At 43.0% G+C, this 24456-nt stretch overlaps 2 protein-coding genes across 2 annotated transcripts; one reads left to right on the top strand and one right to left on the bottom strand.

The window, feature by feature from the left end:
- Positions 1–1400: 1400 nt before the first annotated feature.
- dsc2l (desmocollin 2 like) lies at positions 1401–10516 on the bottom strand. The gene is made up of 16 exons (XM_070975180.1): positions 10200–10516; positions 9931–10021; positions 9610–9806; positions 9416–9520; positions 8826–8981; positions 8435–8579; positions 8183–8343; positions 7951–8085; positions 7643–7828; positions 7279–7526; positions 6936–7078; positions 5179–5400; positions 4010–4231; positions 3598–3710; positions 3118–3447; positions 1401–2694 (listed from the first exon to the last, which is right to left on the bottom strand). The coding sequence occupies exons 1-16, from the start codon at positions 10236–10238 to the stop codon at positions 2497–2499; spliced, it is 2691 nt and encodes an 896-aa protein (XP_070831281.1). The 5' UTR covers positions 10239–10516; the 3' UTR covers positions 1401–2496.
- A 3612-nt stretch (positions 10517–14128) lies between these two features.
- LOC139339515 (desmoglein-2-like protein) lies at positions 14129–23975 on the top strand. Its single transcript, XM_070975178.1, has 14 exons — positions 14129–14315; positions 14898–15020; positions 15664–15819; positions 15928–16069; positions 16170–16333; positions 16999–17133; positions 17289–17474; positions 17586–17857; positions 17981–18123; positions 18219–18440; positions 18782–19012; positions 20002–20129; positions 20261–20602; positions 20911–23975. The coding sequence occupies exons 1-14, from the start codon at positions 14262–14264 to the stop codon at positions 21853–21855; spliced, it is 3243 nt and encodes a 1080-aa protein (XP_070831279.1). The 5' UTR covers positions 14129–14261; the 3' UTR covers positions 21856–23975.
- Positions 23976–24456: the final 481 nt, after the last annotated feature.

Raw genomic sequence — 24456 nt, 5'->3', positions numbered from 1 at the left:
GAGCTCCCTGACAGCACAACAGAGAGCTTGAACCCTCATAACCACAACATGCTAAATATCTGGCCCGTGGTAATGCGGTGCATGAAATTATTCAGAAAAACTGTTTTCCCAAAGAATTGGAATCATGAAATGTGCATCTTTTCACTGCACATTTCTAGAATACCCATAATTAATAAAAGATTTTATTTCTGCAGAGAATAGTAATTAAAAAAGAAAAAAGGACTTTGTTGGTAAAATAGGGGTAATGGAGGGGCTGTGTGCTTGGAGTGCCTTCTTTAGATATTTGGGTTAACTGCTTATTTTCATTATTTTGAGTTAAGTGACTTTTCAAGATTGTCCTAATTGGCCCCAGTGGGATTTCGAGCAAAAACCTTTGATGTTCACATCTCGTTCACATCCTCCCGTAATTGTGATAGCGTTATTGTAATCTGTGCAGATAATGTTGTTGTATTTTTAACAAGATTGCGCCGTTTGATCGTAGCGAGAGACCAATTTCATTCCAAGATTTAATTTCCCCCTTTTTTCCCTGCTCTCTGCTGTCATCTTTGATACTCATCAGCACAATCACATGACAGATGGTCCTTTCTAGATCCTGTAATTATATTTCCAGCTTCCACATTTGTAATTCATCACACTGACGCATGATCCGCATGTCATCTAAACAAAAAATGGGGAATTGTTTATGGGCACCAGTGCTTTTTTTATATTATCTATAAATTAATAATCCATAGTGGGCCTGAGGGTAATGAGATCACCAACTCATGGCGGATTTCAATTTGGGTTTCAATATATTTGTTATACTGGTTTATTTATTTATGGAGGTCTGTGCATAATGTAGCTAAGCTTGTTATCTACAGAATCTCTCCATTGTAAATATCTTAGCAATAATTAATGTAAAGTGACGCTGATTGGACCCTGCAGTGGAATTCACTGGGAAATCTGTTCCAGTGATGACGGCTACTGAAGTGCTTTACTGTTCAGAAAATAAACAGGTTCAAAAATTGTGCTGTCGCTAAACTTTGGGGCAACTGTTGGCATGGAGAAAATTGGATAATTACAGGAAAGGCACAGTGGTACTTTGTGGTAATGTGCACCAACTTGATCTGAAAAACGCTGCAGGTAAACATTAGCTACACCAGGAGATGTAACACTGTGTCCTTCCTATTGTGCAAGCTCAAAGTGCCACACCCAGTAAATCATTCACCACAGCACACACTGAGCACAGTGAGCAACTGTTCTCTGCACCAATGTTCTGTTTTATCGCTCTGCCAAAGTCAAAAGAGTATGAGAAGTTTTTTAATGTGTATAAAAATCACACTGTAGTATGAGATCTGAGCTGTAAGCAAAGCTTTTGTTGATGTGGTGTGATGAGTTACACTCAGCTTCACAACGCGTAGAATCTGTTCAACAACACATTTATTTCAGAAATCTTATTTCCATTAAATTAAGCTCAGACTTGTATAAAACTACATCTGCTTACTTTAGCACATGTTCATCAAGACAAACATCTTTGAACAACCAGGCAAATTTACAACTCGAACAACTTTAATATACACACGTGAGAAGTCAGATTCCCTTTCATGAGCAAGCACAGGGTCATTTCGCTGATCTGCTAAGCTCTTCTTTTGTCTGGTCACTGTCGTTGTATTCAGACGGTTGCAGGCGGTGGTGGTAACAACTCACTCCTCCCTTTCACACCCTTGTGCTGACTTTGACAGGATTACTTTAAGAATGTTGTATCAACCTCTGTCACACAGAGGGCTGAAACTACACCCAGTCAACGGTCAAGAGCTGCGCTGTGCTTTGTTTGCACAGATGAGTTGAAAAACTTGTGGAAGACGCTCAACATTATTGTTAAAAAGCGATAAATAATTATCAACATGTAATTTGAAATTAAGTATTTACACCTGAAATACTGAAAAAGGCAGTATTAGTATTCTTATTTAGAGATTTTGTTTTATTTTTCTTTAAAAATATATAAAAACTAAACAAACATTTTAAATTGAGCCACACAAAACTGTCATTTCCTGTGAATAGTAGAAAATTACCAACAATGATCAAAGCACCCGAAGTTGTTACTAATTGATAGAAAGCCCCACAGCCCTTTACTGCACATTTCAATACAACTACCATTATGAACCTGCAAAACCAACCCTCCCCCCCGCCACCCTCCAAAAGGATGAATGGGTCTCGCTGATGGGTGGATAAATGGAAAACCAAGACTCTGAATGCAAACAACATGCAATACACAACATAAAGTATGTACAACTAAATGCATTTGCATAGTTTTCAGTGCAAAAGACTTTTTACCAAAATGCAGCAAAGAAAAAAAAAACTAACAACAAAAAGCAAAAGCAGAGCTGTGTGCACACACTGTGGCCACCTGCTTGTATTTTCTCTCATTCATGTTCAGGGGCATGCCAAGCGTTCAGATCCCAGGCCTCTATACATCCTGGACAGTGAAAAGTAAACAGCATTCTTTTACAGTTTCATTGTTCATGTCTTTCTGCAGACGTGTGCCAGATTTTTGAACTTTGGTCCCAGTGTGTTTAGGAAGCTGAGGTCATTGTTGTCGCCATAGTCACTGCAGCATCCGATGGAGCCTGCGACAGAGCCCGCCCCCTCAAACCCGTAGGCGTGGATGATGTCGTCGGCGTAGCGCCCGTCCTCCTCTGTTCCCATGAAGGCCAGCTTCTGCGAGACAAAATGGAAGGGAGAGGAAGCGGGTTATTACTCAGGGCGGAGTACGTCTGAGCTGCAGGAGGCGAGATACTACCGATAGCACGAGGCTGCTCAGGATATGACTGGCAGTCTGATATTACACAGCGAACAAACAACTCAACAAAGTTAGAGACATAATATTTCCCACCAAGAAGCTGAGAAATATTAAAGTTTACAGAGGATACCATCACGGCTTAGAGGACGAGATTATATTGCACATGAGAGTTACCCAAGTTTTTACAGATAACAAAGAAGTTATTAAACCTCCGAGAATGAAAGGTGTACACATCTGGACATCTTTCACTCTGCCACACTTTCCCTCCACTTGGACACATTTTGGTTCTTCTATATACATTCAAAAATCTTCTCATACTTTTAACTTTAAAACAACATTACCTGCTGTAGATAGCGGCCATTTGTTTGCCAGTTGTGAAGAAGAGCGGAGTCCTGGGCAAGGTACCTGTTGTCAAAGTCCATGCCGCTACCAACAAGTTGACCATTGAACTGTTGAGCGCCATACTGGCTTTCATACTGGCCAGAATAGTACTCTTGCATATCGCTGGTGACAACGCCGGACTTGTATATCCCATTCTCATGTGCGCTTTGGACTCCAATCGTGCTGCCGCTCTTGTTCCCCGTCCACCCTGGATTCATCATGGAACCCTTCACTGAGCCCTTCACTGCTTGTTCAGTCCCAGAAATGGGAAGAGTGATGAGACTTGAATCCTGTCGAGGAAGACGACAAAACAAAAAAATCAGACATTAATTAAATAAATGAAGCAAAACTGGAGGTAAAAAAAAAAAAAAAGATGAAAACAAAGTTTCTCTACAAGGGTTATTATAAGCCCAGCAATGCTTTCATCATTATGTCCTTACCACTTCTTCCCCGGGGGCCTCAGTGTTTGATTTGAGCAGGATTCCACCACTATCTCCCGCATCAATTTCCACCTTCTCTCTCTTTGTCACACAGAAAAAGGCGAGCAGTAGGCCTGCAATAACACAGCAAGCATGTTAGAAATGAGCGGCAAGAAGTGCATTTTATAACAAACAGCGCTTCATGTGCGGTAGGCGTCACAAGATGAGCATAATGACATGACACTTTATAATACGACCACGTATCATTGCTCAGTACCAGATAAACAATGCATAATTCAGTGACAGAACCTCTAACTTTCTACCACTCCTCTCGCGCTTTCACACATGCATGAGCACAAAATTCCTGTTTCATTATCTACACAGTGTAGCCTACACAATTCTGCTGGCAAGAGTATAGCAGTGGGGGACTCACAGAGCAGTAGGAGGAGGGCCAGAGGCAACAGCATAGCCAGTAAAGCCAGTGCCCCCAATGACACAGAGCTCTGCTTGGCCAAGCAGGCTCCGTTCCTGCACTGGCAGATCCTCACTTTCACCGTCTGTTTTCTACCAAAGCCCTGCAGATCTGTAACTTCGATGGGAACATTGTGTATCCCCGTAGGAAGCACTTTGATCTGCTTCAACGTAGCTGCTGTGTCTGAGGAGGAAACACATGTGGAAAGAGTATGAAGAGATGTGCAGTTCACAGCAAAACAGCTAGAAACGTGTGAATTTGTGAATTTCTCAGGACAGAGATTTCATTTTGACGCTTTTAACAAATGCTTCATACAAAAATCAAAAGGCACAGTATGCAAAAATCTTGCCCCTGCAGCAAAATCTGTGTCAAAAATCAACTCCAATATCAGCTTCTAACTGATTCTATGAGCACATATGTCACAGCAAAAGTAACGTGCAGCATAGAAGATATGTTTGCAGCTCTTTAGAAACAGTGTCAGCATTGCATAGTTTTTCCACCAGGGAGCACAAGTTTATGTTTCATCCCAAAGTGCTACAGCATTTAACTGATCAAATGATCCAGTAATGTCGCATATATAACTGACAGGCATCATTCTGCAAGTGCTTTTACTTTTGAAAGTCAAACCTCACTTTGCCTGCAACACTTCTGCTCTTTTCACTGACGTCAGAGTTTGAATGCAGGATTTTGATCTACGATTTTGACAGTGTGGTTTTGCTATTATTACTTGAATAAATGATCTGGATTCTTCTTCCACCACAGTTGGTTTCAGCCTCAGAAAATCATTATCAGTCGAGCTGTAAACAATCTTATGTCTGCCTCTGGCTCGCTCGCTGGCCAGGAATGTTTCTCTTGGATTTTGCAACAGGGGTTTGTTTTTATAGCTTTCACACACACAAACACACAAAAAAGCATTGAATTGTGCTGTGTGAGTAGTTTGAACATTTCAAACAGAGCTTTTACAGTCTCAGTAATGTTTTGCTGTCGTTAAATGCGTCTTCAGTCAACTATAGTCACCAATCCAGGCTACATGGTGTGAGTAACTGATATAGAAAAAAAGTATTTATCCAAACATATTCCCCATCAACATTCTAGCAGTTTTTGCATTTAAAAAAAATACAACCACCTACCATTATATCTTGTCACAGACCATTTGCCATCGTGATCACGTGGCAAACTAAAGCTGAAGGGGGCAGAAAAGGGAGCCTCGTCGTTGTCTTCAGCCACGACCAGCACAGAGCCGAGCTCTCCCTCCTTCTCACACAGCACCAGCTCGCTGGTGGGGACCGTTGGCACGTTGTCGTTCACATCCTCCACCATAATGAGGACTGTTCCCGTGCCTGTCTTGGAGCCTGAAATACATTTGTATTTCATTAGTACTGGTGTAAGGCAAATGAGGGCATGTCAGCAGTGAGGAAAAACAAGGCAGACATAGTTGCGTTCTGACATCAGTTAACTGGAAAATGCTGACATGTATCTGGGATAAGAGGTTTCAAGTGATGTGTCTGTGCCTGGATCGCAGTTGTTTTGGAGCAATCGGCTTTCTAGAGGGAACTACAGGTGTGGTTTAGGTGTGATGACAGCGAGGGAAGCAACTGTTGGTCCAAGAACAACAACAGCGGCTCATGAAGAGGTTAGCGTCGATGCTGCAACAGCATCAGTTACACCAGAACTCTCTCGGCTGGCTGCGCCAAGAGTCTTACTGCGTCATGAGGATCGCTGATCTGATTGGCTGAAGTTAGCTGGTGACAGACAGATCGTTATCGTTATGCCAAGTAGGGCAGCACCGAATACCATTTGAAGTTTCTATTGAGGTTTTCAAGGAAGCTTTTTAAGGAAGCTTAAGTAAAAATCCTTGAACAAAATCCTCAATTTGAATAAAGTGACTGGATCATCTCATTAAATTAGTCGTTTTTACTTTTTAATTACACTTGTGTCATCAACATAAACGCATGTAGGCATTAGGCTAATGCAATAAAGGCATAAAATAATGATGAAATAATAATCACGGGCTTAGATTCATTGCAGCTAGACCGCCCCGTAAACAGAAGTGGGCGCGTGCGTCCCTTTGTGTGCAGCAACCAGAGAAAATGCTTTCGAAAGGCCGAACAGTCACAAATATGAAAGGAGGCAGAATATTCCGTGAGATAAAAGCACGCTGTGAATGTTTTTCCAATAAATTTTGAACTTTACAACACTCTAGAATTACTGGAAAATGGATCACACCAGTTGGAGACACGCAGCCACCGCTGGAATCCAACTGGACAAAAAGCAGAATACTAATAATATTAGTGTTGTCTAATGTTTAACTGTGCAGAAGTACCAGGTTTTTTTCAAAGTTCCTGCACTTTTCCAAACAGTTTCCAAGGACAACCTCCCAGATGCTTGTGCATAACAAATCATCAGAGGCGCCACATTACCGGATAACTATGAGTCATTGCACACGACATGTCACATCACATCATGTCAACAGGTGAGACAGAGCCAGAACATAGCTGGCTGTTTTGTTCGGGCAGATACTGGTGAGGGTGGAGCAGGGGAATTTAATAACCTAACAATACCACAGAGACGTGACCGTGACAAACGTGCTGTGTGTGGTGATTTGATACGAAGACTAGAAGCCTCTAAAACCAGTTTTCTTGGTGACAGCGTGATGGACATTTGCCAAATGGGACAGAGACAGTGAGTTTTTAAAACAGGTAACAGATATTGAGCATTAGCGCAGCAGCACAGTGTCAAAGCCTGTGATTGCTTTATCACTCAAGTGGTTGAGTAAGGTTCAGCAGAACTGAAGCACAGGAGATGTACTTGACCAAATGTTATTACCTGAGCAATATGAAGAAGAAGTCATGGAAAGGGGAACGTACAGCATTTACAAACAACTTACTCGCATCAACAGCCTTCACGGTGATGTTGTAAATTCCATCCTGGACAAACTCTGACTCTCTGTCAATTGTGTTGGCAACCTTCAGCTCTCCGGTATTCCTGTCGACATTAATCCAGGAGGCTGGGTCTGTGACCTTGTAATAACTGAGAGACAGAGGAGGAAAAGTACTTGTGTGTTAGCAGCACATTCTTTCATTCAGCAGTGAAAGTCTGCCCTCCAGTGTTTAAGAGAAGCAACAGTGACTTGAATTGGGGTCTTAGGGACCGGCTTCGGTTGTGTCTGCCATACTGCACCACATGAGAGTTTGTTTCTTGAAGACAAATATCAAAGGAAGATGGCTCACTTGATGCCTTCGCTGCTGTCGGTCTCTGGATCTACTGCTGTGTAAGCTCCTATCAGGGTGCCATTTGGTACGTTCTCTTTGACAGTGAAGCGGACGGTCTGAGCTGTGAACTGTGGACCCTCGTCGACATTGGTGACAGCGACATCCACAGGGATGGACACATACTGGGCCTGCGTGCCTTTCAGGTCAGCTTCATTACGCGCCACAATCTCAAGCTTTACGTTCTTGGTCTTCTCATAATCTATGGGCTGGAGAAACAAACCTGTTGTCAGCGCTGTCGGCCTTGATTTTTCATAATATGTAAGTCTGTCGTGTTAAAAAGGTGTACTACTAATAATTTCATCATAATCCAATGAAATATTACCTTTGTGACATACAGAAGCCCCTCGTTTGTTTTGGGGTCCGTTTCGATTCTGAAATTCCCGTTTTCGTTCCCCTTGGCGATGACGAATTTGGAAACCCAGTTCGGCGTGTTTACCAAATCCTTATCCTCGACAGGGATTCGAAGGAGAAGTTTGTCCTTTTCATTCTCGGTGACGGAGACTTTGTACTTAAATAAACAAAAGAGAGAAAACTTTAACCAGGTCGAACTCACACACTGCTTTTACAGCCTGAGCAGTGATCACAAAGGCTTCGCATAAAAACACAGATGTGTCGGTGCGGGTCACCTACAGCTGTTTTTGTGAAAGTCGGGGGGTTGTCGTTGATGTCAGTCAGAGAAATGGTTGCTGTTCCGGTGTTGAAAAGACCATTATTTGCACCATCTATATCCTTGATTTGTACGACGATCATGTACTTGTCTTTTACCTAAAGGAAATAAATGAGAGAAGAAAAAGGTAAGTGTTAAGCTCATTTTCATTGGGACTTCAGAGTAAATTATTAATGCAATGGTGCCGGTGCCCACCTCTCTGTCCAGCGAGCTACTTGCGCCTACTGTGGTGAGGACACCCGTTTCTGGGTTGATGGCAAACAGGTCTGATCCAGTCAGGAGACTGTACTTGATCTTGACGTGGAGGGTTCCTTCCTCGTCTCTGTCTGTAGCGTTCACCTTCCCCACCACTGTACCTATGGCATGAACGAGATCACAGACTTTATCATCGCCCACACAGGAGGCCAAACACCGCAGGATTTCTGGCGTATATTTCACCGTCCTCACCTGGATTGGACTGCTCGGGCACAGAGAACTGCAGCGACCCCGTGAACGTCGGCGCGTTGTCGTTCACGTCGTCTATGATGACTTTGAACGGCAGAGGTTGGTCCGTCGGCTGATTTGTATTAACGTCGAATACACTTGTCGTTAACTGTGAGGGGGGAAAAAAAGGCAGTTTTAGGTTAACACACTCAAAAATACAGGAGGAGGGCAAAGCATATCATGTGGTTTCATCTATCTTCAATGTCAGACTAGTACTCTAAAGGTTATTCAAATAGTAACCACTAGGGTTACTGAACTTTTCTACTGCTTTATGGCATCTTATTGATCAAACAATATACCGCTTCTGCGAGAAACAATCGTCAGATTAATCGATGCAGCCCTATTTCACCCTCACCTGAAATACTGGGAACTCCTCACGATCAACAGGCCCATGCACAGTCAACATCCCAGTGTCCCGGTTGAGAGAGAACAATCCCACCGGATACTGATCATAGCCTGGTCCACTCAGGGTGTAGTACACTTTGTACAAGGCTTCTGAGTCTGATACAATCTACAAAAGAAACCGAATACTTCAAACATTTACACGTAATAATAATACTACATAAAACAGGGAGACAATTAATGTAAAATTCAATGGAGATAAACCCATTTGATGAAAATAAGGATCAGAATAAAGAGAACGCATCACATATATACGAGTAAACACAGTTCAGCACAGATTCATTCATTCATTCATAAACCATCTTTCAAAGTAAACTTACAATATTTTAAAATGGTTATAGAAAATTCTCTAAATGCAGGTGTAAACACACCAAAGGGTTTAATCACTGCTTAAAAATAGCCAAAAGTCATATCATGAATGGGTGTGTCTGAGCGTGAGAATAAGATAATCTGGAAAGAGACATGAAAAGAAAGGCAGGAGGAAAATGAGCACGCAAAGACCTTAAACACACCGCAATGCTAAAGTTTCGAGCCTGAGATTACCGTTTCGATGTCTTTTGGATAAGGTCCTGAATCATTCTCTAGTATGTGGAAGTCTGGGGGGCTCCAGCGTCTCTTGGTGCGCTTCAGGACTTCTTGGCCTGTGTGCTGTGACATGCAGGCGGGTCAGGAGTGTTTCACACAGAGGTGCATTTACATTCCCATTTATTTCCGGACAAAACCAGGCACCAGCTTACCTGTCTTCCCTGCGTTGCACGGTGGACGAGGTGGACTTCCATCTCACCTTCCACGCCGCTTTCTCCCACAGCCCGCACAGAAAATGTCCGCCCGTCCGCCCCCACCTGCACCGGCGTCAGAGGCGCCACTTCTCCGGTCCTCCTGACCTCGAAGAGCGGGTCCGACACGACCAAGCGAACTGATTTACAGCCGATAACTTCAGCGGAGAGGCACAGGTGAAGTGAGGTTACAAAAAAATTAAACAAGCAAACAAACAAAAAATGGAAATCATGGAGAGGAGTGGGAAAAGAAAAAGAGGACAGGAATAAAGAGGGAAATACCTTTAATGACCTGGCGTCCAGCCGGAATAGTTTGCGGCACATTCACGGACAAAGTGTTCGCTTGGAAACAGGAATCCACCCGGGACAGGACCTGAAGCAGAGGGTCGAGTTTCACACGAGCGTCTCACACAACACACAGGTAACACTCATGAAAAGTGAACCTTTAATTACATTATAACAACGCTCCTCTTCAGTATCGACAAACGTTAGCGGGAGAAATCTTTAACAAGACTTTTTCAGGGGACTGGAATAAAAGCGGAGGCACTCACCGACAACAGGTAGATGCTGATTATTAAAACATTCGCCATTTTTCACACACTTTGTGACCAGACGTCGTTCTGGTCGGCTGGAGGAAGTTGATCACCACCGACGGTGAATCGACCACAGGCTGATTGAGGAGCGTGAAAAAGCGCTGAAGCTCGTCTACTCCCACACTTGCGCCTTCTACGGAGACAGGTCGACTTTATTCTGCTATCTGCCGCTGTCGACGCTGAATCAATAGGCTGACACACCTTGACAGCCCGCCCCACCCAGCCTGTGGGAGCCTGCCTGGTCGGATTCAGCAGGAGAGGCACCTCGGGGCTTTACGTCCTGTTGCTGACTCCCTTAAACTTTGCAAACACATATGCACTTTTCCTCCAGCAGGGGGAACCATTGCTTGAATATTCTTGCAGCCAAATCAACTGTGGGCCGTTGCAAAGCATCAAAACAAAGCTACACACCATATAATTTAGTAGAGTTGTTGCGCCACATGAGATGCAAATGCCCCTAAATGCACTGCAATGTCTTCCATGTGTGTTATATTGGTTTGCATTCATGGCGAGCAGGTGTGTGAGCGACGGGGGAAAAGTTAAAGTGTGTATGTGTTAGAAAGATTTTGGCAATATCCTTTTGATAATGACTGTTTGTCCACTTGTTTTTTTAAGAGTATCTGGTCTGAGAAACCTCTCCCAGGTCTTCACAGGAAACTGACCCCTGCATGCCCCTCCTCTGTCCTCTTGCAGCTCCACTCAAGCATTCTGGTAAGAGGAACAGAATTGGGCTCCTCAGTCAACACCGCAGGAATGTGTGCTGAGTGGAGCCTGGTGTGGGGGAGGCTCTGTTCCCACAGGGAAGCGCTGACTATCTCTATAAACTGCTGATAAAAAGTGAGGGCTGGCAGGGCCAGCAGCAACAGGCCAGCGTCCTTTAAAACATGTCCCGCTCAGATCTGCAGTAATGGGGGCAGACCATGTTTAAAAGTGCACTTGGGAAGTGAGACTATGTGGGGCTGCGACAGGAAAGGTGAGAGAAATGTCAGGAAGGCTGTGTGAGTCATGGGCGTGGACATAATGAAAGGGCTCGAGGCTTACAGTCTTACGAGTAAATGTAAAACAGACTGAGTGAAATACCCTGCTGTCACTCCCAAGCTAAAATGAAAGTGAATTATCTCTGGCTTCATTGTGTGCACAGACCACACAATAAAAGTATGAACAGATAAGTCCGTTATGTCTGTGCTTGCTCCATTGGTGACACGCTGTCTGACCTCTGTCTCTCACACTGGCCACTCACTGCGAGGCTTCTGCAAAATGAGCCACAACGACGTGCTTTAGGTTCTGTAAATAAAGCCTGACTTAATGACTTTTTCTGAGGCTGGAAGAAAAGAAAGCCTACGGTGACTCAGGATGACTCTTGAGCCGTAACTTTACAGGAATTATACACAAAATGCCTTTACGTCTTTATACGACTTCATCCAATTAATCTCGAACTGCATTGTGGTGCTGTCACAGGGTGTGCTGTCTGGTATTGTTACCGTCTTCCCAGGTGTTACACCAGGTGAATCAATACACTGTTGCGAAAATCTGATTTGGAACAAGTGGCCTGCGTGATGACACCAAACACTGTGTGATGCCAGGGCGCAGCGTGAATGCCAGAAGGCTCATAACAGTTGTTTACAGGTGGCACATTTCCTAGGTGCAGCAGACAGCGAGCTGGCATCGCTCTGTTTGGAACAGCTGCACGTGTTTCCCTGAGGTAAGAAAGTTTTCTGAGCGCGCATGATGTGACTCCTCCACCCTCCTCTCCACTCCCGTTGGGTGGGTGCCAGCTGACGCCAGGGTGGAGCAGCCACACCATGTGCGATGCTTCGTATTTGGGTGAGACAAAATGCCGAGTGGTGTTTTTTTTTCCTACGTAGAATGACGTCACTGATAACTACGTGATTATTAGTGTCTTACTACTTGCAGTAGTGATCATATCGAAATGAATGACATCAAATATTACGAAATATACAGTTGTCAGTAAAGCTACCTGTTCATTAGAAACAGGCACACCTATCTGAGACAGTTTACCACAACAGCGGAAATAAATCCTACCTTAATATGTGTATTTGAAACAGTTTGAGCCGGTGTTGACAGCTTCGTGGTCATTTTTGCTATTGGATTGTGCTGTGATATACTGAGAGGTGTTTCTATGTGTTTACCCTCAGAGATGGAAATGCACTGGATGAGATAAAGCCTCCAGAACGACCAGAAAGTTGAACCAGCACCTCTCAGCAAGGGTCCTGACAAAAACTTAGAAACCTCATGAAGCTAGGATTTATTACAGAGCTGTCATATTGGACTGCTTTAGTTTCAGGGAGATGGATTTAACAAACTTGCAAGTAGAAACAAAGCCAGAAATACCTACAAATACACAATTTATTTTAATACATTAGTTTTTAATTCAGCTCTCAAATCTACCTTAACTTATACCATTGCAACTAATACCTGAGAAATTATTCTTCCTAATCTACTGCACCAAATCCAAATTTATAGGTCTGTCTAAACAGCCATTACGGCGACAGTAAGGTGCTTTGTGAGCCAATGTTGACACTGAAATGCTGCATCCCCCAAAAGCTGTTCAGTAATTCAAACCGGACGGACACATGACACCCGGCTCATGTGACAGGCTTTGTGACAGACTCACTCTGCTGCATTTTCAGCATGGACAACACACACATTAAAGCGGCCATTCACCTGTTAAATCGGTGTTGAATTTCCAAATGACTGAGAGAGTTGGTAGCTTCGAGCTCACACGGCTCGAGTGTGTGTTTCTGTCCTCCCTTTTTCTGATATGCAACTCTTGAATGTGTCTTATGGTACCACAGAAACCGCCCAGTCACCTTTGTGCTGTTGTTACACACTGAGTGAGAATAAATAATAAACAGCTGACGCCGACACTTTCATCGTGGAAAAAAAGTGCGTTCCATTTCTTCTTCGTGTCATTTCACTTCGAGTGAAATATCAGCTCAAAGCATCATGACTCAGTTGTAGAAACTGATGTTCTTATCAAGATAAAAGCAGCCCTCTCCCACACACCTTTGGACATGGGAAGCTACAGTTTCATGTAACTTGGCAACAAACTCTCACTGTGCCAATATTTACCTTTTCCTTTTTTTTTTTTTCTGCCAATGCCTGCACAGGCGCACACACACACACACACACACACACACACACACACACGGTTGTACTTCTATCCTTATGAGAACACTCACTCAATTAAAGCATCTCTAGCCCCTTTAAACCCTCTAACCTAAACCTAATTCTAACACTAAAAACCAAGTCCAAGTCAAGGCTATGAGGAGCCAACATGTCCTCCCTTTCCAAAAAATGTCCTCGCCTCGGTTTAAAAAACTTGTTCTGGTCCTCAAACTGTGGCACTCAGCGGGATGACAGCCTGCAGCTGAATGCTGGAGTGGTGAACTCAGAAACAGAGGTGCACTCTTTGGGAATGTCACAGGCACAGGTGAAGTTTTGCAGATGAGTGAGAAAGTGTCTCTAAAAGGACTCTAAGACATTAAAAAAACTGAATGTCAAAATCATAAATAGATAATAGGCTGGACTTAATCCCATGGTGAAAAGTCAAGATGGGTTTTTTTTTGTTTGTTTGTTTTTTATTGTTATGCATACTTACTTTTATTTAATTTTATTGTTGTTGCATTCTTTTACACATTGTCTCTCCAGATTGCTATTAAAAGCTTGTCTGTCTGCGTTTGGACACCTTTAGTTTCCAGTTTTGGGGTCATTTCCTCTCAGTCCAGTCTGCCTTTTCTTCTCTCGCAGTCAGAAACAATAGGCTGCGCACAAATATTACAGCTATGCACAAAGTGGCCACCCCACCTCCTTTCTCCGCCTGTTATCAGCAGGAGCTGGTGCGCAATCAAACTGAGAGAGGACCCGCCTATCGCTGGAGGAGTCAGTACCCTGACGGAGGGTCAAAGTCTGCAGGAAACAGACGAGAGACCGCACTCAGACTCGAGCTGACACCATTTCACTTCGGCAGGAGGATTTTAAACTTTGTTTCTCAAGCCGATGGCTCCGCTGCTGAAATGTTGTGTTTTTATTCTACTGACCTTCCTCCTAACGGTGAGTAAAAGCGCTCAATATGTTCATAATGTCGGATTCATTACCGTGCGGGGAGTAACTGTTCCTCATCAGGTGTGGCTCTCTTGTTATGGCGCATCATTTGCATTCGTGTGTGCGGACAAAGTTAAACCACTGGGTATTTGCAGTAAATGATCAGAAGGAGTAAAAGAAGTGTTTGCATGGAGACTGGTCGCGGAGCAGCGCTTTTCTTTAATTATTTCCTCTCCAGCAGAGCAGCTTTCCAGAACCACTCCCCCCCCCCCCCCCCAAAAAAACTTCAGAGGCTCGCTCAAATCCAGCTATGGAGGAGCTTTGACACCACTGAGGTGTAGATTGTAATATGGATGATGATATTAAAGTGCTCCAGTTGTGCATTTCTAAATGCAAAGTAAAAGAGAGGATGGATCAACTGTGCTTTTCTTTGTGTATTTGCTGTGAGGACACATTTATGACATGTATGGCCTTCAGATGAATGGTGTAAACGAGTTCCATTGTGGCAGGAGAAACTATGTGCCATATGATTTTGTGATTATTCCACAGGTTTAATGATTCAGTTTTTCCTCCCTCTCTGTGTACCTGCAGCTTGTTCCTGTGAGGGCAGGAGGAAATGGCCCTCAGTTACAGAGACACAAGAGAGAATGGATCACGGCTCCCAGAAAGCTAAAGGAGAACCACGATTACACCGGCTTGCAGAGTATTGCCAGAGTGTGTACTTGTTTTTGTTCTATTTCTGTCTGAACAATTTGATTAAAGCTGAACAGCCTGATCAGTATTTAGTGAAGGTATAGCAGCACACCTTAAAAATAATTACATCCTCGTCAAGCAAATTGAATGTATTTTCCGACTCACAGGTTTTATCCTCAGGCCAACTTTGTGTTTTTTTTGTTGTTTTTTTCAAAGCCTAGCTTAGACTATGTGTGAGATCAGCTCCACAGACACGGGCAAACTTCCAAATTCATAATGAGTCAGTTTAAGAAGCAGTACGTGTCGCTGAATACGTCTTTGTTCCGACACTGAGACACTCACGTCTTATCTAGTTTTGTCTCATCTGTTTTGTTTGAGCCCTTGGGCTCTGAGCCATGCTGTAATTGCTGTCAGCCAGGTTGCCAACAAATGAGTTAGGTTGCTAACAAACAATTATTAAGATCTGTGCGTGGTTGTTCTCATCAGCGTCAGCAAAAGCAGTTCGGATGTGACACTTTCGGCTTTGTGTACATTTGCGTTCAGGAAATGATTATTTTCTATGAAAAACTTCCCACGTGTAAGACGTGATTAAACCTCTCCTTGTATTTGTGATATGTTTCCTGATCAGGTGGATTCATTTTGTCTTTGTGGATCTGTTTTCCAGATTCGCTCTGATAAGGAGAACTTTACAAGGATAACTTACTCTCTGTCGGGGCCTGGTGCTGACGAGCCCCCTTTAAACATATTTCGTGTCGACCCTCAAACCGGCTTCGTGAAAATCTACTCCATTCTGGACAGAGAGAAGATCCCTGTGTATAACGTAAGATACCTTGCACACTCTCTGTTTGTAAAATCTAAAACGTTCAGCCGTGCCCTCAAGTTGTACAGTGAGGAAATGTCAAAATAGTTGTAATGTCTCTTTTTGTAGTTGAAAGGTGTGGCAAGATACGCCGACGGAACTTACGCTGAAAGGGATATTGACCTCAGAATTGTTGTTCTGGATGAGAATGACTGCCCACCGGTCATTAAAATACAGCAAGTTGGATATGTCAATGAATCAAGTGCAGCAGGTATTTTAAGACATCTGCAGTATATCTGCGACATGGCAAAGTATTTTTACCTGGACTCAATGAAGGGATGTATTATTTCATTCATGTTGGTGATTTCTAGGTACTGTTGTGATGAAAGTGATAGCCACTGATGCTGACGAAGAGAACACGCCCCACTCCGCCATCTCCTACTCCATTGTGGAGGGCAGTAACGTCGGTGGGATGTTCTTCATCAACTCTCAGACTGGAGAGATCCTTGTTCGACAGAGCACTCTAGATAGAGAGGTGAGTCTCTTGACTGGCCTGAAATTCTTTACTTGCTTATATGAATTAGAACAGCCTTCAACACAGTAGTCTGATCATTATCGCGCAGTAGATCTCACTGTCACATCACGTGCATCTTCCATTAGCTGTTACTTTTGTAAGTAGGTCATATCTCATGTATAACCTTTATTTGTATCGGTAAGTCAAGTCAGTGTCATGATACTGTGCGAGTTGTTGAATCACAGTCACCAAGAAAGAAGTTTTTTGTACATTTTTAACAAATATTAAGATGGAATCATACTCATGTTAGTCAACAATGTTTACTGGAAACCAACAATCAAAAACTACTTATCAGCTGCCGCAGCAGGGCTGGTTTCCACCTTGTGACCTTGTCACCTAGTGAATCTATGAGTGTCTCATCACAGAAAAATGTCGTCCTGGAGACACCTATTGGGACAGAAAGTAGTACAGATGTGGTTTTGGGTTCTTTGCCAGGTTTATATGTGTGTCTGTAGACAAAGGTTGCCACTGCGTCTGTGCAAGACGTCATCATGAAACCTCACAGGGGTGAAGGTCAAAATGAAGGTCAAGTTCGAAGACCCATTTGTACTGAGTACTCGGCTGGTGGGATTCCATCATGATGGTCTCTAGTAATCACTGTACTGTGTCTCTGATCTATTTGTTAGAAAAAAGATACATATAAGCTGACTATAAGAGCCTCAGACATGAATGGACAGCTGGGAGGAAACACAGGAACCGGAGAAATCGAGATCAAAATTCAGGACATAAATGACAACATTCCCACCCTGGAAAAAGAGTCGGTAGGTTTTCACACAATCAGAAATCCTTTATTAATCCCAGAGGGGAAATTGTTTAAATCACCACAACCAAAACTTCCATTCTCATTTTTACTGGCCTGTGTAATAATGCTGTACAGTCGCTCTGACGCAACTATTGGGGTGTGTTTAACTTGCAGTATGAGGGGAGTGTGGAGGAGAACACCATCAATGTGGAAGTAATGAGGATCAAAGCCCTTGACATGGATCTGATTCACACTGACAACTGGCTGGCTGTTTTTGAGATAGTTTCAGGGAATGAGGCAGGCTATTTCAGTATCACTACTGACTCGAAGACCAATGAGGGGATCATCATGATTAACAAGGTAAGTGAGTCTCATCTCATATTGATGGGCTGAAATTCTGTGAAATGAATGAGTTTGATTCAATGAGCACTGCGATGACTAATGTGAACTCCACTTGCTCTGAATCTGCAGGCGTTGGACTATGAGGAACTAAAGACGCTCAACTTAGAAGTGGCTGTTTCCAACAAAGCGAAGTACAGTTTTGGCAGTGAGCTCATGTCAGTGCCCCAAAAATCCTACCCCGTTAAAATCAATGTGGTCAATCAGAAGGAAGGCCCCCGTTTCCAACCAGGTGTCAAAGTGGTGACGCTCTCTGAGGACCAGTCTTCATTTTCCCTCAGCAAAATCATCACTACCTACGCTGCAATTGACAGTGACACGCTACAGACAGCCACCGGCGTAAGGTACAGCGACAAAGTGAAAGAAACTGCAGATGTATAAATACCTCTCCTTATGTGACTGAATTGATGGATTTTGCATGAATAGCTTATTTTTGTCCTCACATTTGTTCATTTTCATATTCATAGGTATGCCAAAATCCTTGATACTGACAACTGGTTGACCATTGACTCAAAGACAGCAGATATCAGGCTGAATAAACAGCCTGACAGAGAATCCAAGTTCTTGGTCAATGGAACTTATTATGCCAAAATTATATGCATCAGCAATGGTGAGTTCTGTTAATATGACAGTTATCGTTCTTCTCCAGTGGACTAATAAGGTGGACAACAGTTAACGTTAATCTGTCTTTCGACTGGTTTCCAGACGTTCCCTCAAAAACTGCCACAGGGACCATAGCCATTCAGGTGGAGGACTTTAATGATCACTGTCCTGTACTGACCACTACCGCTCACACCATGTGCCTGGAGGACAACGTCATCTACGTCACAGCTGTAGACGCAGATGCGTTCCCCAATTCAGCACCGTTTGAGTTCAGTGTGATTGAGGGGAGCAGCAAGGGGAAATGGACAGTGGAGCCATTCAATGGTAAGAATGCCTTTGTTTTTCACTCCAAGATATGAAATTTCTGGAAAGCTGTTTATAATAGGTATTCAATTTAAGTGTTCAGGGCACTGCTGTTGTGCATGTTTAATCACCGGTATGAATTACTGAGAGACTTTAATTAAATGGATCCACCATTCATTTTATTAGTCTCATCTGTTCTTTTTCTGCCATGACCAAGTAAACATCTGTCATGAAAAATGTCCATCTTGGTTTTATTGCTTCTGCTTAAAGAAAGGATGCATTACTGTATATATTACAAGGTGCAAAAACTCCTTTACGGCCTGCGCAGCATGCTTTAAAATGTAGGTCTCCTCTTTCTTCAGCAACCACAGCCATACTGCGCGACCACGCCAACTTGTGGCCGGGCCATTACAAAGTGGCAGTGGAAGTCAGAGACCAGCAGGGAAAGTCATGTGATGATATTCAGATGATGGATGTAGTTGTGTGCACTTGCAATAAGGACACTAAAAGCTGTGTGTCACGCAGTACAAAGACCACAGGCTTTGGAGCGTCAGGTATCCTGCTGCTACTCCTGGGACTGCTGCTTCTGCTGCGTGAGTAGAGTATTACGTTTTTGTTTTTTTTTTCTTCCTAGATCCTGGTTATTTTGATTAGAACTGTTAACTTCACGCAACAAAGTTACTTCACATGGTAGAACATGTTGTAGCGTGCTTGGAGAAAGTGAGTAAAGAAAACGGGTCGGTCGCGGACAGTTTCTGAAAGTGACAGCTCATGACTCTTACATGTATTGCACAATTCTTTGGCATTTTTTCCCCATAAGTGAAAGGTGTACTGTGCAGGATATGTCGGTTGCTGTTTGAAGTCAAACATTAAAAGTTAGCCCCTCCTCCCCAGCTCGACATGACTGAGAGAGCTTTGGAGGCCAACTGAGCTACAGTGAGGAAGAGAGGGAACAAAGTCATACAAATAGATATGAATTAGGTTCTAAAGCACAAATAAATATGCCCACCTCTCTGCACAACCCTGCAAGGAGGTGCGGCATTGCCGGATTTTGTGTAAATTCAGCCCTGTGTGTGTGTGTGTGTGTGTGTGTGTGTGTGTGCATGCGTGCGTGCGTGCGTGCGTGTGTGCGTGTGTGTACACCTCAGCCCCACCCTTGGTCAAACAGACACACAGACCTGCAGCTCTTGACACAGACAGAGCAGGGAGGAGAAGAGAAGCGGAGACAGCCATGTAATCTGTTCTGTTTTTATAGAGTCTTAAGCTTGCGCTGCTATTGGATGGGGGGCTACATGCCACTACCCTAAGGCTGACGCCCAGAAACGCCCCAGGCATCGCAAAATGCGAAGAAAAGTTAGAAAAATGCAGGCAGAGGGCAGGCCCCTACATGTACAGACACCACCACACAATTCAAATGGGTCAGAAGCGATGATTGATGTATGAGTCTGTACATTGTTTCCTGTATGGTATATGTTTAAATCCCCTGGATGAATGTAAGTAATTCATTGATTGATGATTTGACTTAATTTGTGTGTACTTTTATCAGAATTTCTGTTGACACAGTGTCAAACTTGTGTTTCAGTGGTGCCCCTTTTGCTGCTGTTCTGCTTGTGTGGAGATGCAGCCGCTATTGGAAATTTCAAACCCTTGCCGTTTGATGCCAAACAACAGCTGATCTCATATCACACTGAGGGACAGGGAGAAGACAAGGTACTTTGATTAGTGTAGCCTTGTTATGAATGGAACTTGTAGAATATTTAGATAGTTTTAGTTTTTAAAATGTTAATCAAATTTGTCAAAAACACTGCATCTCGTGACGGGTTCTCGTATTTTTCTCACAGCAAGTTCCTCTTCTACACGTCCCAGTAGAAGTTGATGGCAACACAGTCAATGCCAAGGACACAAACAACTTTGGAGGAAAGGGGTACCTTGACGCACTGGCTGATGTAGGAGGACCAGCAGGTGGCGGGGCAGCCCTAGGTGGTGCTGTAAACACTTCAGTCTGGACATCTGCGAACGGACATATGTCCAACCAGTATCACCATACCAGTGGGCAAGTGGAGATGGACTACATGGGTGCTGGGATGATGGCAGGACAAGAACATCTCTTCTCCCAATACAGGACTGACATCTTTGATGGGATAGCGCTGTCTGACCAGTTCCTGGAGGAGTATTATTCGAGTGTGAGTACATAAAATGTCATACCAGTCTCATCCAAGTCTAATGGTTTTTAACCCAAATTTGGAACTTTAAGCCAGTTTTCGTTACATCTCACTGATGAGTCAGTATTTTAGAAGTAGCTTACACTGCTGGAAATAAAATCAAGCTTAAAAAAGACTGACCTCAGAATATATATACCAGAATGTAACTTTAGCCAGTTTTCATTATCCAGTATGTTAGAACAAGTAAAAGCTGTATCATACTATCACAATTGAAATGTTAAGTGTGGCTGACTTTGGACTCAATATATTCTGGTTCTGTTTTTTTGCAGAAATCCAGCCATGCTGCTCAGCAATCCCAGCAGAAGGATGCTCTTCTGGTCTACGACTATGAGGGTCAGGAATCTCTGGCAGGTTCTGTAGGTTGCTGCAGCCTTCTTGAGAATGATGATGACCTTGCGTTCCTCAATGACCTTGGACCAAAATTCAAAACCCTGGCTGAGATCTGTCAAGGGTCAGCCTTGGTGACTGAGTCTGTGGGCGCAGGGGTTTCTGTCTCTCCACCTAGACCAGTGTCTCCTGTCATGCCCTCCACCCACACACATGTCCATACTCACAGGGAAACAATCAGGGACAGGGACCATATAAACATCAACACCTCCAATGTAGCGTCTTCCACCATTGTCAAGGAGGAGCGAATTCCCAAGGTACAAGACAAGATTGCGATTCCCAATCAGACGCTGCTCATACAGCAACCTGCAATGTACTATGCTGCTACGCCCATGTACGTAGTTGAGTCCAAGCCCCAAATGGTGCTTGTGGCAGGGGGCACCCAGCAGGCAGTGGGTCAATTAGGCCAAACTGGGCTCAGTCAAGGGCTGGTGCAGGTTGGTGGCCTCCAAGGTTCTCCTGGTGTGGTCCTTGTAGACAGGCAAGTAGGAATGGGAGGGGTGTCAGGGCAGATAGTACAAGGCCTTCCACGTGGAACCATCTCCAGGTCTAGACAATTGTTGGTGGAGAATGGGTCTTCAGGTGGAGAGAAAGTTGCACACTTAACACAGGGCTTTGTTCAGGCAGGACATGCGTCTACAGAGCAGGGTTTGGAGTTCAGAGGTCCGGGTGTGCAGGTGAAAACTTTTTCACATGGTTCTACAGGGTCAAATGAGAACTCTGGCTTGACAGCCACACCCAAGTTGCAAGGAAGCCAGAGAGTGGTTGTGCAGCATAAGAAGGTCTCAGTGACAGAGAGGAATGTTGAATCTAGTACAAGAGCGTGAGGCAACCATTTTATTCAGCAAATGTACTAATGTCACACTTGTTTTTATATGTACCAAAATATGTTTTGGTATGCTAAAATGTACATGTAGTAAATGAATATATGCTGTATATGTTGATATAAGATAGATTGTGATAAATTGTGGTAAAACTGGTAAAAGGATAGTTTTAGCCTGCTTGACCAAAAGTGCAATACTGTATGTCCTTGTCTGATGATAACACTACTGCTTATAGTAGCTAAAACGTGTATCGTGGCTATAAAAGGCACTGGATTTCCATACATTAGTTGAAAGTGTATACTTTACAGTATTAGTGTAAAGTATAGAATTGGGACAAAGCAACTTCCTCATTACATTCCAGCAGAGGGAAGGCTTAGCAAAAAATGAAGTGTGATTTCCAGCTTCCTCCAGTCCCAAGATCAACCTGTTAGGCGCCAAATGACAGCCCTAAAAGCACTGTGTTTATTTCAGGTACACAGCTAGTATGGCTCAGGGCGGTAACAGCCAAAGTAAGCAGAACAGAACTAAACAAAGAGAAACTGGAAAAAGCAGAATAAAAAGAAAAAGGTTAACGCCCCTATAATCCCCAAAGCAGCTATAAATGTCAGCTTGATTATTTACAGTTAGTTGATGCGGGTCCATATCAGATCAAGGACAAGGAAGGAAACCACCGCACTGGTTGCAGCTGGCCTTATATTAGTGGCGGCTGCAATTAGAAACCAATCAGGAGCAATGACTCACTTGCACAATGAAACTTACTGTCTGATCATAGCTTCCCAAATGCAACTCAAACAAATCCACACACACCAATAAGAACAGGAGGAGAGAGAAACACAGAACGTGTAATTCACCAGTGCAAGAACAACAACAAAAAAAAGATTATAGGTTGGAACATGAGGTGGCTAGTGGGAACACTGGGTCTTTAGGTCAGTGATGGAACTTAAGCGCTTTTAAAATCTCACAAGATTATTATAATGCACCTGGCAAGTAGTCATGTCATTGGTATAGATCAATACTCCCATTAAATCTATAGTCATACGATTATATATCAGTATTTATGTTAGAACAACACAAATTAACAGATTTGTTAATGAAATTATGTGAGTTCATAGAACCTTCAGTCACTCACCAAACGTCCTGTTCGAACGTACATTTATAGGATGAATATATTTATACCACAAGCCGTTAGTAGAGAGGTAGAGCAAGATTTTTATAGCGACTGTAATGTTTTAATCAATATAGACTTTGAACATTAGATTCTTTAGAGTATTTTTGAGTGGAGTGTGATTTTTAAGATGATTGGGTTGCATTTTGTAATATTTTAGCCGTGCCATAAACTGTTCTGCTGACCGTTAGATTTTTTTAATTTAGTTATACTGTAACTAATCTGGTGTTGTTAAATGGGTGGACACAGCATAGAACACAGATAAACACTGTTTGTACTGTAAACCTTCAGAAAGCACCCTCTGCAGAGCAGCCAACACCAGAGTGTTTGAATAATTTAGTGCACCATCAAGGGATTAGATCCTTTTATCAGCAGACAACAAAGTGATTACAGACCATAAACCGCAGTAGAGAATATTAAGGAAATTCTCTGTTTTACTGTTGCACTCATTTTATTATTTCTGCAGAACATGTGTGGGTCTCTAAATTGTGCATTAACAAGATACCGAGTGTTAACTCCAAGAGATCTAATTGCCAAAGTTGTATAAATTGTGTACAATAGCATGATGGTTCTATTTTTACAAATGTATATTGTGCCATAATTAACAGGCTTTTATTCTGTTGTTTTTTTTATTGTGTGTTTGTGTGTGTGTGGCTGGAAAGGTAACGTAATTTTGAGGCGTGGATAGGGAAAGAGAGGGACGGAGAAATCAAGGATGAGGTTGCCAAGCACTGGAGACATTTAGTGGAATGACACTGTTTGATATTGCTGTTCTTGACATTGACAGGTATTTTCATCTCCAGGTTCTAATATGCTGTATTGCTCGCCGCTGTATGCTGTGCTACAGCATGTGTCGCTTTAGGACAGTGCAGCAATACAACAGCAGCATTGTCCATGATAATGAGGATGTTATATTTTTTTCATTCTTTCATGTTTTCCATTTTGCACCTCCTCTCATAATAAAATCAAATAGAAAATGAAACTGTTATATTGACCTTATTGTCCACCACTCTAGTATTAATAGATAATATAGGAACATGCTCATGCACTACATTACAATACAGGTAATGTTAAATATTGCAAATCAGAAATCACATACCCGCATATGACCCACATGGTCAATACTTGAGTGCAATGCACATAACTGCAGATTTTAACTGTTAACACGTGTTAAATTGGCATTGCTGTGGACACCTGTAATAGGTGCATTGGTAGGGTAGAGGCCCAAGTGTCAAGATGGCACTCCACCCAGTGTCTCATTTCAAAGAGACAATCTTTGCTGATAAAATGATTCGGTCGTGTAGTTCGAAGAAACGGTATTTGTAAATAAAGTGGAAACAAAAACATCCTTCCACTGGAGCAGAAAGTACTTCCTCGAAGGCTCTGATAAATGAATGTGGTGTTTTACCATACTATTAAAAGAGTAGTCCAGCATTGCT

Source organism: Chaetodon trifascialis, chromosome 11 (genome assembly GCF_039877785.1).
Source record: "Chaetodon trifascialis isolate fChaTrf1 chromosome 11, fChaTrf1.hap1, whole genome shotgun sequence".
In the NCBI taxonomy this organism is placed as follows: domain Eukaryota; kingdom Metazoa; phylum Chordata; class Actinopteri; order Chaetodontiformes; family Chaetodontidae; genus Chaetodon; species Chaetodon trifascialis.
The sequence above is the reverse complement of the archived record's forward strand: the minus strand, read 5'-3'. Positions and strand labels throughout refer to the sequence as shown.

Bases quoted from the DNA above. Each gene is read 5' to 3' on its own strand.
- LOC139339515 (XM_070975178.1), top strand. From the start codon at position 14,262: ATGGCTCCGCTGCTGAAATGTTGTGTTTTTATTCTACTGACCTTCCTC. The intron at 17,475-17,585 runs GTAAGTGAGTCT...CTGAATCTGCAG, and splicing joins GGATCATCATGATTAACAAG to GCGTTGGACTATGAGGAACT. The intron at 17,858-17,980 runs GTACAGCGACAA...TCATATTCATAG, and splicing joins CAGACAGCCACCGGCGTAAG to GTATGCCAAAATCCTTGATA.
- dsc2l (XM_070975180.1), bottom strand. From the start codon at position 10,238: ATGGCGAATGTTTTAATAATCAGCATCTACCTGTTGTCG. The intron at 10,022-10,199 runs GTGAGTGCCTCC...CCTCTGCTTCAG, and splicing joins TCAGCATCTACCTGTTGTCG to GTCCTGTCCCGGGTGGATTC. The intron at 9,807-9,930 runs GTATTTCCCTCT...TCTCCGCTGAAG, and splicing joins TGGACGCCAGGTCATTAAAG to TTATCGGCTGTAAATCAGTT.